The sequence below is a fragment of the Macrotis lagotis genome, chromosome 1 (assembly GCF_037893015.1).
Source record: "Macrotis lagotis isolate mMagLag1 chromosome 1, bilby.v1.9.chrom.fasta, whole genome shotgun sequence".
Taxonomy (NCBI): Eukaryota; Metazoa; Chordata; class Mammalia; order Peramelemorphia; family Peramelidae; genus Macrotis; species Macrotis lagotis.
In genome coordinates, this window is record NC_133658.1 from 187,505,118 (window position 1) to 187,517,471 (window position 12,354).

The 12,354-nt window shown below is 37.6% G+C and overlaps 1 protein-coding gene across 3 annotated transcripts in view; it reads left to right on the forward strand.

Moving 5' to 3' along the window:
• Nucleotides 1-375: 375 nt before the first annotated feature.
• The window catches only part of FERMT1 (FERM domain containing kindlin 1), a 61,934-nt gene continuing 49,955 nt past the window's right edge, over nt 376-12,354 (forward strand). For 2 of the 3 annotated variants that reach the window (XM_074209485.1, XM_074209486.1), the window contains exons 1-2: nt 376-513; nt 3,920-4,087. In XM_074209485.1, the coding sequence (XP_074065586.1) occupies nt 3,934-4,087 (154 nt within the window). In that variant the 5' untranslated portion in view covers nt 376-513; nt 3,920-3,933. The remainder of the gene's footprint in view (nt 514-3,919; nt 4,088-12,354) is intronic. The other variant, XM_074209484.1, reaches the window with a different exon arrangement.

Here is a 12,354-nt window from a genome sequence, read left to right on the forward strand (position 1 = left end):
GGCTGGGCTAGGCGGGGGTGAGCTCTCTCCGGACCCACCCCTCTGCTCCCCAATCCCCGCAGGCTAACTTTTTGCTAGAAAGGCTGGGGCGAGCGAAGGGCTGCAGCCAGGCTGGCGCAAAGGCGGGGTACTTCGAGGAGGGAGGTCCCGGGGGCGGCAGAGCGGCTGCTCGCCGGGCTGACCTGTTGTTACCTGTCGCGGAACAATGTGGGACGCGCTGCCAGGCGCCCCAGACTAGACGGGCCGGCTACCTGAGCGGCGGCGGCTCCCCGCGCCCGGCCGGGGGGAAGCGGGACTGACAGGCTTCCAGGGGAGCTGGGCCAGCCCCCAGCCCCCGGGGCGGGGACAGCGGGGCAGAGCCGAGTCCTGCCGCGCGCCGGCCCGCCCTCCGCCCCTGCCGCCCCTCGAGCCCCCCGGGACTGTGCCAAAGCCGGGACGGCGGCTTCCCCTCCGCTCTCCAGGAGCTGCAGCTGAGGCCGGGAGGCAGGAGAGAACAAGTCCACAGGCAAGGAGGTGAGCGCCGAAGGGGAGACGAGGCCCCTTTGGGGGTCAGAGGATTTCAGTGGGACCGGGATGAGGGGAAGGGACGCAGCTGCCCGGGACTGCGGCGAGCTCTCGCCCAGAGAAATCTGGATCCTTTGCCCGCCCTACCCTTGTGACCTTGGGCGAGTCTCTAAACTTTTTCTTCATCTGTTTAAATGGCGGAGCTGGGGCGGGAGTTTGCATTGCATGTTCCTCTCCACCTCTAATTACGATCTTACAGATCCCTTTCCCAACTTTTCTTGTCTTTTACGGGTTTTGGTGCCAGATTATGCCATCTTAACCCCCATGGCCCTCAAATAGGTCAACTACCATCCCACCTCATAGATGAAAATAAAGCGTAGAAATCTTGCTCTCCTCCTTAGATCCTGCCCAAGACAGGCCCAGTGAGTGGAGCTTGCTGATTTCACCGAACTGCCCCCCTCTATTTACATGAGTATCCTCTGGTTTGGGAATAAAAAGCAATACTTGGGCTTTGGGACCCTTTTTTTCTCACTTTTCCAGCGAACACTAATGGATAAAGTTAATAGACTCCTTTAAGAAGCACCTACACACAGGTCATAGGGAGTAGCTGTCATAGACTTCTATTTAAAGGGTATTTTAACCAAGCCCTTCTTTTTATAAAATGAGGCAAGGGAGATACTGAAAGTGTAAGTGACTCTACCATGATCTCACAGGAAGAAGGAAGACTGAAGATTTGAACCCAGGTCCTCTGATTCCAGATGCAGGTCTTTTCCCATATGCCACAGTCTCCTGTTTGTTTATTTTGTCCCAACAGTCCTCGGGTCAGTAATCTCAGAATTGTTTGCCATAACAAGTAACAACTTGCAGGGAGAAATTACGTTCAAAGTTCACTCAAAAATGAAGGCTTGAGAGGAAAGGCTAGAAACGGAATGTGGGGGAACCAGATTTTCTCATTTTAGATTAAAATTTGTTTCAATAAAATAATAATTCCTCACATAAATAGAACATGGTTTGGATCCCTTAGACTGGGAAAATAAGGTCATAGGGAAAGTTAGGTCTTAGCTCCCTTGGCACAAATTAAAATGTTACCAAATCACCTGCAGAATTTTGTTTCTTTAAACACCTTAATTAAAGAAATAACATTTTGGATTGGATAGGAGGAGCATTTATGTTGACTCAAAGAAAAACAGTGTAAACAAGCACTATTTGTTAACTTGATGCTAGTGTATTGAAGACTTTTACCATATGAAGATTTAGTCAGTCCTGGCAAAGTCCTGCCTATTAGCTTTTCCTCCATCAACAAAATTTTGTTCAGTCCTTAATGGTTCAATATAGCCAGTATGTTGTACATTCATTTATGTATATGTGTATATATGTGTGTCTGCTTACATATATTTATAATATATATTTTTGTTACGTGTGATATATATGTGTGTATGTGTGTCTGTTATCTATTGGGGCTTTCTTTGAGATGGTGACTCTTCTAAATAGTTCCACAAGCTACTTAGACTCTGACAAACTTTTTACCTACTCTAAATAGGTGAGCTTTAATATATTTCCTTCAACATGACAGTTGCTTGTTTTTTTTTTTTAAAAAAAGTCCTCATGATTTCAGGGTAGGATTAGGGTAGTAATTCTAAAGGAGAACAGAGTGTTAGTCATTTTTCACTTCATAATTGTGTACTTTGAGGTGTTTGTGGGGTGGGGGGGGGCAGGGAGAAGAGAACTACATGTCCTTAAAGCCGGGGGAAAAAAAATCTGTCTTCCTTATTGAATCTTCGCTTCCTTCAGAGCACAACTCAGGAACTGCCTCCTTCAAGAGGACTATTTAATTCTACCCTCCCTTCCTGCCCCTGCTGCCTGAACCCAGTTGTTATAGAGGGCCCTCCCTTGAAATGGCTTGTTAATACTTCATATTCCATTGTCTACACTTTGTATTTATTTATCTGAGTACGTGCTTTATCTCTGAGTAGAAGACCGGAACTTGCTGGTTTTGTTCTTCTATCCCTTAGGGCTTGCTCATAGAAAGTACTTAATAAAATCACATTGAACTGAAACACTTTGAATGAACTTCTGATTCATGTGGGGAAAGGCTTGTGGGAAAATGCCATATTCATTGAAATACGGTTATAAGCTTAAGGTTTAAAAATCAAATTATTTAAATACTACCTTAAATTTCTAGACTGCAAACTCCAGGAAAACTGGAATTTCCTTTTGCCTCCAGTATCTGACTCAAATTAGGTACATTAGAAGCTTTTTTTAGTAGAAAAGGAGTGTGACTGGATTCTTCTGACCATGAGGCCTGAATATAAAAAAACAAGTGATCTTAATGACTAAAATCTACCCCATATGCCCAACTAGAAGTTTTTCTCTTCTCCAAAAATTTTGTTATTTTGAAACAATTTATTTAAATATAAGCACAGCTTCCTCAATGAAGAAAAAAATATGTAACCTTTATTATACTTGCCCCTCTTCACATAATTTATTGCTAATATTCTATTCACCTCACAATTCACAGGAATAGTTCTTCCAAAAAAATAGCATTTTGCTGAATAAATTGCTCACAATTTAAGTGCACAATTTATAGTACCCTTAATGCTCAAAATATATTGTCAATTGTCTTATCACTAATGTTTGCATGCTATTATAATAATAACAGACCAGAAGTGACTTTTGTTCTCTTATATTATGATTGTTCAATTTTCACAGTCAGGAAGGTGTCATCATAATCCCAGGAAGAAATTAGTAATATATAGAGACAACAGATGAAAGGTAATCTCCACTAGAAAGCAAGGCAGGAGCATAGGAAGAGAAAACTTTCCCTTTCTTAAATGAACTGAAAGACAATAATGGATCTTAAAATTTAGTGATTATTTTCCTCATATCCAATTTTAGTCTAATGAGAGATATTTAGAGAACAGGTAGTAAAAAAAGGAAGGAATGTAATTGATGATTAGGTCATGCACATGGAAACTGAGTTGGGCTGCCCATTCTAGAACAAACCTCCCCAATGCCCAACAAATTAAATTACCTATCTATTTCTGGAGATTAACTAGCTAACTAAGAAGTATTGACTTAGCCAGACCCATCAAATGATCTCTGCTCTCAAGGGGCTTCAATAGGCTATGTGCTAACTGGTATAGATCATACCAAACTAAAGAATGATAGGAGAAAGCATGGAATTGCTCGTGTAAATGAGAGAGGCAGAACTTATTTGAAAGGGGAGGTGAGGAGAAGGAATAGTGAAAGATGGTTGTAGACAGCCTAAAATTAAGATTCCAAATTGAATATTCTAAGTAATTGGGAACATTGAAAAGTTTGATAAGAGATTAACAAGCTTAGAGGCATGAATTTGAAAAATTGATCTATCATAATAGTCTTTTAAAAATACATTAACTTTATTTTTATTTGGTAGGTTTTTGTATTGCCATGATGCTTTCTTCCAGTGACTATGGAACCACCTCTTGGGAGCTTATTATCCGTGTGGATCACCAGTATGAAGAGGAACAAAAAGAATTCACACTTAGAGTATCTGGAGATTTGCATATTGGGGGAGTCATGCTCAAGCTAGTAGAACAAATCAGTAAGTTAATTTTAAAGTTTTCTAAAATTTGTAAAAAAATTGCTCTTCCTTCAAATGCACAGCTTAGAGGTCTCGATGAACAAAATATGTTTTTCACTTCTCACTTGATTATGCTATTTTATTTCTCATATATGTAATCAGATCTATGTTCAATCATCACACCATGCTCAATATTTTAATAGATTTGTCATTTCATTGGTGTGGGTACTCAATGATGGTATGGATTAGTCATTGGCTGATAATTTTAACTCAGCCATACCCTCAAACCTATAAAATCACAGCTCTGTACAATCATCTCCCCAAAATATATTTCTCTTATATTGGATAGCTTCAGACGTGTTAGTAATATCACTTATATTAGTCATACAGTGATAAGGTCTGATAACCAGGTGCTGTCTGATTTGATTCATGATGACCTGTAGTTTTGTCAACATTCAGAGAGATTTTTGTTCAGGTAGTCTATCAGCCCTGGGCTGCCTCAGCTACTTATATAATTTACAGTGCCCCAATTCACCCGTCTGTACCTGTTGAAGTTTAATAGGAATTGCTCAGATGCATACAGAGGAGAAAATTGGCCCAAAGGTATGTAGGAGAGCAGCAAACATATTGTTTTCACTGCCAGTGATTTCATCATGAATTTTGCAAGCAAGCCAAAAAGCAGAGATTTGGGGATGAAATGAAGCCAGAAAATCTAACCACTAAGTGAAGTGTGCTCTATCCTGTTCTATCTGCCAAGTAATTCTAGAATTTTTTAAATGGTCATACAGGAAATGCAGCCCAAAGAAATAGAACCAAATTTATAAATGATAGCTGATAGTGCCACACAGTGCTCTGCTCATTTCGTTTAATCTCTGATGAACAAGTCAACTGTAAAAGGAAAATAAAGAATTTTAGTCCTGCCCCGTCCCCCTCTTTCTCAGGATGTTCTAAAATAGTCCAGATCTTTTAAATTATTTTCAGAACTGTTCATTGTAAGCCAACTTTAAAGCAAATTCCTTTTATTGTATTCAAAGGCAAATATTATGGATTTCATATCTGATCATTCAGTTACAAAGCTATTTTAAGAAATATGTTAGAGAAAAATATTGGCTTACTCATTTACACAGGTGGACAAATTAAATGAGAAGTTGCAGATTTACAGAAACCTAAAACTGATACTATAATAATAATAATAATGACTTTATATCTGCTTTTGCTTTTAGAAATATTGAGACTGATGCTGTTGGTGACCTATGTAGTAGATTTTGCTAAAGACAATTGGATAGCCTCCAAACCTCAGAATGTTGTTTAGTTTCTAGTACTGAGTACATGCATCCTCGGCCATTGTTGGTTGCAATGACTTCATTTTCTGTCATATTCACCTCTCTTTTTCTTCTCTCTACCTATACCTTCATTCTTCCAGTGGCATCAACAAGTCTGTCAACCAATAAACATTTATTGCTTTGCTCTGGCACTGTGCTAAGTTATGCTAAGTTATGTCTTTACAAAAAGAGACAAAAGACATCCCTGCTGTCAGGGACCTCACAATTTATGTTTAGTCCTACTTGCTGTACTCATAAATAAATAGTTTGCTGATTCCCATCCTAGATGACCATAATACTAATTTGGGTTTGAAATGATACATTTAGAAACCACTTCCAGAACAAATTTTTTTTCATTGTGATTTCTTCAGTCAATGAGTGGATTCAGAAAGTCTTAATGAAATCTTTTTTTGTTTGTTTGCTTTTGTTTTTGCAAGGCAACAGGGTTGAGGCTGGATTTGAACTCACCTAGCTGTTCCTTAATGAAATCTTAAGGCTCAGTTTTAGATGACACTATTGAGTCCTTTTAGTATTCCTATTTAGTATTCCATTTGACAGCCATTATAGAAAACTGGCTACATAATAGGACCATTTTTATTTAATCTACATTCACAACTATCCTTAAGACTTTGAAAGGCAAACAAAATTATCTTATGCTTTCTGTTTTCTGGAGAAACTCTTCTATATCAAAAGATTTAGTTGAATTTAGAGAAGTTACAAGAGGAATTACTGTGTTATAAAACCATAATTCATTTATTAACACCTATTTAATATCAAATATTAAATATGTAGGATACTGGAGAAAATTACAAGCATTATTAAGACAGTCCTTTATCTCATGAACTTTACAGTCTAACAAGAAGACATAAATATACACAACTATGCGACATGATTGTAATTAGGAGTGTCACAAATAATATTTTAGAGTGAGTCATCTTTACAAAACACTATGCAGGTGATTGGAAAGATTATGGTAAATTTAACAGAACAAGAAAGGTCAGGAAGAGTGGTGGGTTTGGGGGAAAAGGTGTTCTATTTTGGACATATTGAATTTTAGATGCCTATGGGATATTGAGGAGGAAATGTCAGCAAGAAGAGAAAGGGAAAGGAAAAGTGTTTTTCAACCAGGGAGGAATGTGAACAAGAAAGAATGTGGCACTTGAACTGGACCTGAAGTGATAGATAAGATATCAAGATATAGAGCAGAAAATAAGGTAAGCCTTTTCAGATATACAAAATAGTGAGAGAATGATAGATAAAAAAGCAAGACAGAGACAGTGGTGGAGGCATTTTGAAAGACGTGGAATATACTGTTCATTCTGACTGAAGTGTAATGTAAGTAGAGAGCTTTGAGTTTCATGTTAAGAAGAAATATATCTAATTGGAGATTTTTTAAAAATTGCATTAAATTGAATATACTATAAGATATGATTGATTTCATAGTTTTACTAAATGGATTTTCCCCCTCATCAAATTCTGTTACAGAGCATAACCCTCTGGGGAAGGGAGTGGAGAGGGAAATATTTGGGAATGGAAATGATGTAAAAAGTAAAATATAGCAACAAAATTTTTAAACTAGAATAATGAGTCACTTTTGAAGACAAGATTATTCACAAAGAATTAATGATGTTCTACTTACTACATAGCTATATAGTTTGGTCCTACTTGTTCTAACTAGCCATACAATATTTGAACGTGCAGGTTTCTTCTCAAAATAGATCTTTCTACCTCTCTTGAATTAGACCCACTATCCTTTTTTTATTTGGATTAGTTTAATCATCTCCACTTATGACCCATTCTTAATATCTCATTGGAGGCAGCTAGGTAGTGCAGTGAATAGAATAGTTGTGTGTTTCTGGGCAAGTAACTGCAAAATTTCCTCTAGAAAAAGAGAACAGAAGGAAGGAGGGAGGGAGGGAAGGAAGGAGGAAAGAGATAGACAGACAGACTCTGGTTATTACAAACTTTAACTGTGAAAAGCTTTAAATACCAAACAGGAGTTCATCATAGGGAGAGTAGGGAGCTTCTTGAGTAATGGAGTCAGATCTTTGCTTTAGGAATACCAGTTTGACAGCTGTGTGAAAGATGGATTGGAGCCAGGAAAGTGGAATAAGGAAGATCAACGAACAAGTTATTAGAATAATGTTGATGAGGGCACAGAGGGTATAAGTGGAAAAAAGATGATGTAAGAGATTTTATTCAGAGAATCAGCAAAAATTGACAAATATTTGGATATAGAAGTTAAAGAGATTGTGGTATACTTAACAGAAAGAGAACGGTCAGGAAGAGTGGTGGGTTTAGGGGAAAAGGGATTCTACTTTGGACATTTTTAGATGCTTCTGGGATATTGAGGAGAAAATGTCAGCAAGAAGAGAATGCCAAAGGAGGAAGATGTGTTATTAGGAGTCATCTACAATGAGATGATTACTGAACCAGTAGAAACTAATGAAATCATCAAGATATAGAAAGAGAAGGGAATCCTAGACAGAACCCTGTAGTACATCCACACATAGCAAGTCAAGATTTATATGATGATAGGTGACTGAGAAGGGGCAGTCAAGGAAGAAAAGAGGAATGTACAGGGAGAATAGGGTAAAACACACACACACACACACACACACACACACACACACACACACACACACACACACACACACACACAATATGCCAGGTACTGAAAGGAGATCAAGAAAGATGAAGGACTGAGGAAAAAATCCATTTAATTTGTCAATTATAGATAATCTTGGAGAGAGCAATTTCATTTTAGTAGGGGGAACAGAAGACAGATGGCAAGAGACTAAGGAGTGAAGAAATAGAGGTTTGTTTGGGTTTTTTCCCCTAAGAGTTTAATTGTGAAAGGGAAGAGAAAAATAGAATGATAGCTTGGGGGATAGTAAAAGTCAAGTGAAGATTTTTAAGGATGGGAAAAATTTTGATGTTTTTGTAAAGTCCCCTGTGAGAATTAAGAAAACAGAAAATTTTTTCAGTAGGTCAAATAAAAATAAAGTCCTTTATTTACACATTATTCAATCATTTTTACTCTTCATATCCCCATTCGGATTTTCTATTTCCTTCTCCAGATCATTTGACAAATGAGGAAACTGAAGCAAAGTTAATTGACCTGCCCCAGAGTCACCAGCTAGTAAGTCTCCCAGACCAGATTTGAATTCATAAAGAAGAGTTTTCCTGACTCTAGACCCAGCACTCTATCCACTGTCCTGGAAAGAGAAGGAATAATCAAAAGGGAAAATCTGGAAGGGGGGTTAGGATCGAGGACAGAAGTTGTCCAGGAGAAAAGCCACCTCTTCTAAGGCTAAAGCAAATAAGGACAGAATGGGGAATTTGAGAAAAAGGAACTAAAAATGGATGACCTCTGTTTCTTTGTATCTAGTACTAGCTCAAGCACTGAAAGGAATACCAAAAAAATCATAACACATGGTGACTGCTCTCTAAAAGTTTATAATTCATTTGGGAGTATGGCATCTGTTAAACAGATATGTAACAATACAAGGAAGCAAGTGATTTAAAGCCAGTATGAGGGGTGGAGATAGCATGTTCTATGAGAATTTGGAGAGGAGAGAAATCATTATGTATCAGAGCATTCCAGGAAGGGCTCCTGACAAAGGTGAAAGAGGAAGGATATCCTTGAAGGAAAGGTAGGATCTGGACAGGCACAGCATCTAGAAGGTTATTCTAAGTGAGGGGAATCAGTAGGAACAAAATGTGCAGAGTCAGGAGTCATGATGACCTGGTTAGGGTTTGTTCCTCTTGAACTTCATTAGATGCCTCTATTGTTTGAAGTTATAAGTTTCATGTTTGTGAAGTAGAGGGAGATAAATTTTAATATGAAGGAAGAAAATGAATTATGAATAGGCTTGAAGTACTATTTTATAAGCCCAAGAGATTCATTAGCAGTTAAATGTTTTATGAAAATCTGGCAAAAATACATAGGTTTGATCTGTTAAAGAATGGGAAGGTGAAGAATGAGATGAAGTTGGAAGCAGGGTTATCACTTTTGTATAAGTTTATTGCTGCAATAATCTAATTATGAGGTGATGAAAGTTTAAACTAATTTTCTGCCAGTGAAAATGGAAAAGAAAGGACTGAATGTGAGAGACATTTTAATTATAACTGCAACTAACTCCCAGTTTTCTGTTGTCTTGGTTGGGACAAGAGTGAATTCAGTGATCCTAACTCAGAATCAATGACCAGAAGTAGGGGTGACTGGTTAGATTGTTGTTCAGCTTCAGTAAGGAACAGAACCCTAAGCAATATAGGAGAATCAGGGCTTTATCAGAAGTCAATAAAATTTAGAAGGTGCTAATAGCTGATAGGGAAAATTAAGTGGCACAGTGGATATTTGTGTTGACCCAGGAGACAGGAACATTCATTTTTATGGGTTCAAATCTGTCTTCAGACACTTACTGAGTGACCTTGGACAAATCATTTAACCCTGTTTGCCTCAGTTCTTCATATGTAAAATGAGCTGGAAAAGGAAATGGCAAACCAGTCCAATATCTTTGCCAAGGAAAATGGAATTATGAAGAGGTAGATATGACTAAACAATGACTGAATAGAGGCAGCTAGGTGGCGCAGTGGATAGAGCACCGGCCCTGGAGTCAGGAGTACCTGAGTTCAAATCCAACCTCAGACACTTAATAATTACCTAGCTGTGTGGCCTTGGGCAAGCCACTTATCCTGTTGCCTTGCAAAAAAAAAAAAACAACCTAAAAAATATTACTGAATAACAAAGGCAGTTAGCATTGAAAAGGGAAATGGCAAATGGAGAAGAAAAATGGCAAACTACTCAAGTATCTTGGTCAAGAATACTATGGACATTATGGTTCACAAAGTCACAAAGACCTTTCTGCACCATAGAGACAAATTAGCTCAGCACCTAGATAGCAAATATAATTAACAAGAATAATTAATTCCTCCCTCTGTCATAGGCTCCAAACAATGGCCTTTAAGATATCCTTGTATCTTCAATCACAAGGATTCTGGTCCTTCCCCAACTGAATTTTCCTTTAAAAGTTTCCTTTAAAAACTTTTGTTGCTTGAGGGGCAGCTAGGTGACTCAGCAGATAGAGCACTGGCCCTGGAGTCAGGAAGACCTGAGTTCAAATATGACCTCAGACACTTAATAATTACCTAGCTGTGTGACCTTGGGCAAGTCACTTAACCCTATTGCCTTAAATAAATAATTTTTTTTTAAAAAAGTTTTGTTACTTAAGTCTAAGTAAATTTTGCCCAGAGTACTGAAACTAGCTAAAACATTCTTGTGGAGCAGGTCAGAATCAAGATGTTCAGTCTGCATTTTGGTTATGGTCTTGTTCAGTGAAGTAGTAATCAAAGTAATATTAAATAAAATCAAGCTTGAGCAACACTAGGATAACTATTATTGAACTCATTTTTGTGATAAATGTTTGAAACATATTTTGATCCTTGATCTCTGAAAGTTCAAGTTTCCACAGAGCACTCTAGCTTTAGTAAGAACCAGGGTTTTGGGAACAGATCTGATCCCCAAAGAAGAAGGTTGAATCTTCATCTATCCTGGAACCTTGTAGTCTAGTCTGTTTTTCCCTATAAGCAGACTGAATCTTCCAACTTGATTATGGATTGTCACATGATAAGAAGGAAACGATTAAAAAAGATGAATACTGATTCCCATATTCAGTATCATCCTTGAATTTTTACTCACCTCACATATCCAAACCATTAAACACATCTAGTTATCATTCCCTTTACAAAATCTCTCTTATAAGTATCATCTTTGGGGCAGCTAGGTGGCATAGTGGATAAAGCACCGGCCTTGGAGTCAGGAGTACCTGGGTTCAAATCCAGTCTCAGACACTTAATAATTACCTAGCTGTGTGGACTTGGGCAAGCCACTTAACCCCGTTTGCCTTGTAAAAAAAGCCTTAAAAAAAATAAGTATCATCTTCATTCATGTAGCCACCATTGTAGTTCAAGCCTACTTCCAAAAATACCATATCCATAAATGTATATTTCTTATAAAGTAAACTATGTTATTTAGAATTCTTTTTTTCACAATTAAAATACAGTTCATATTTGGAAGATTACAGGAGGGGTGGTTGTAGATGTTCTTAATTTTTTCACATTGAAAATATAGGTAGATCATTTGACATCAATTTTGATTTCTTCAACAACAATGACGTTATTATAATAACTGGCATTTGTATGTCATATTTGCCAATTGTTTTATATATATTATATATATAATATATATATATATATATATTATCATCTTCACAACAACCCTGAGAGGTAGATGCTAGGTGCTCTTATCATCACATTTTATAAATAAAGACATTGAGGTAAGCAGAGATCAAGTGACTAGCCAAAGGTCAAGTCACATATGTATTTGAGACAGAAGGGTGACGCTAATTGAACAGGTCTTGTTATAGGTTTTTGAACAAAAGAATGACACACAAAAAAACTTGTCTTCATTTGTGGGATAGATAGGAGGTCTTTCCAGTAATTCAGAGAGAGGGTCATAAAGGTTTAATTGATAGAGTTGGCAGGATGAATGAAGAGGAGGGGGCAAATGGGATAACCATTTCCAAAGACTAGATGACAGGGAGTGAAAGAGGGAAGAATCAAATTGACTTTAAGGTTTCAAGACAGAAGAATGGTTATTCTTTAACTGAAATAAGGTAGTTTGTCCCATTATGGGGTAGTTAAAATGATATAATATTGATTTTACTATTTGTACTTTCATTGAGGGTGATTAACAATATATTATGTCTCAATATTTAGAGCACATTTCTTAAAATAAATAATTTTGACCAAATTTAGAACTATGGTCCACTATGCCACCCCCAGAATAGTTAACAGTAAGGAGAGATTTGGCATTGCATCATGAGTAAGTTTCCTACTAAGAGTTTACTTTCTAAAGTGGTTGTATACAGAATATGAAACTCAATCATCATGAATTTTTTTTTA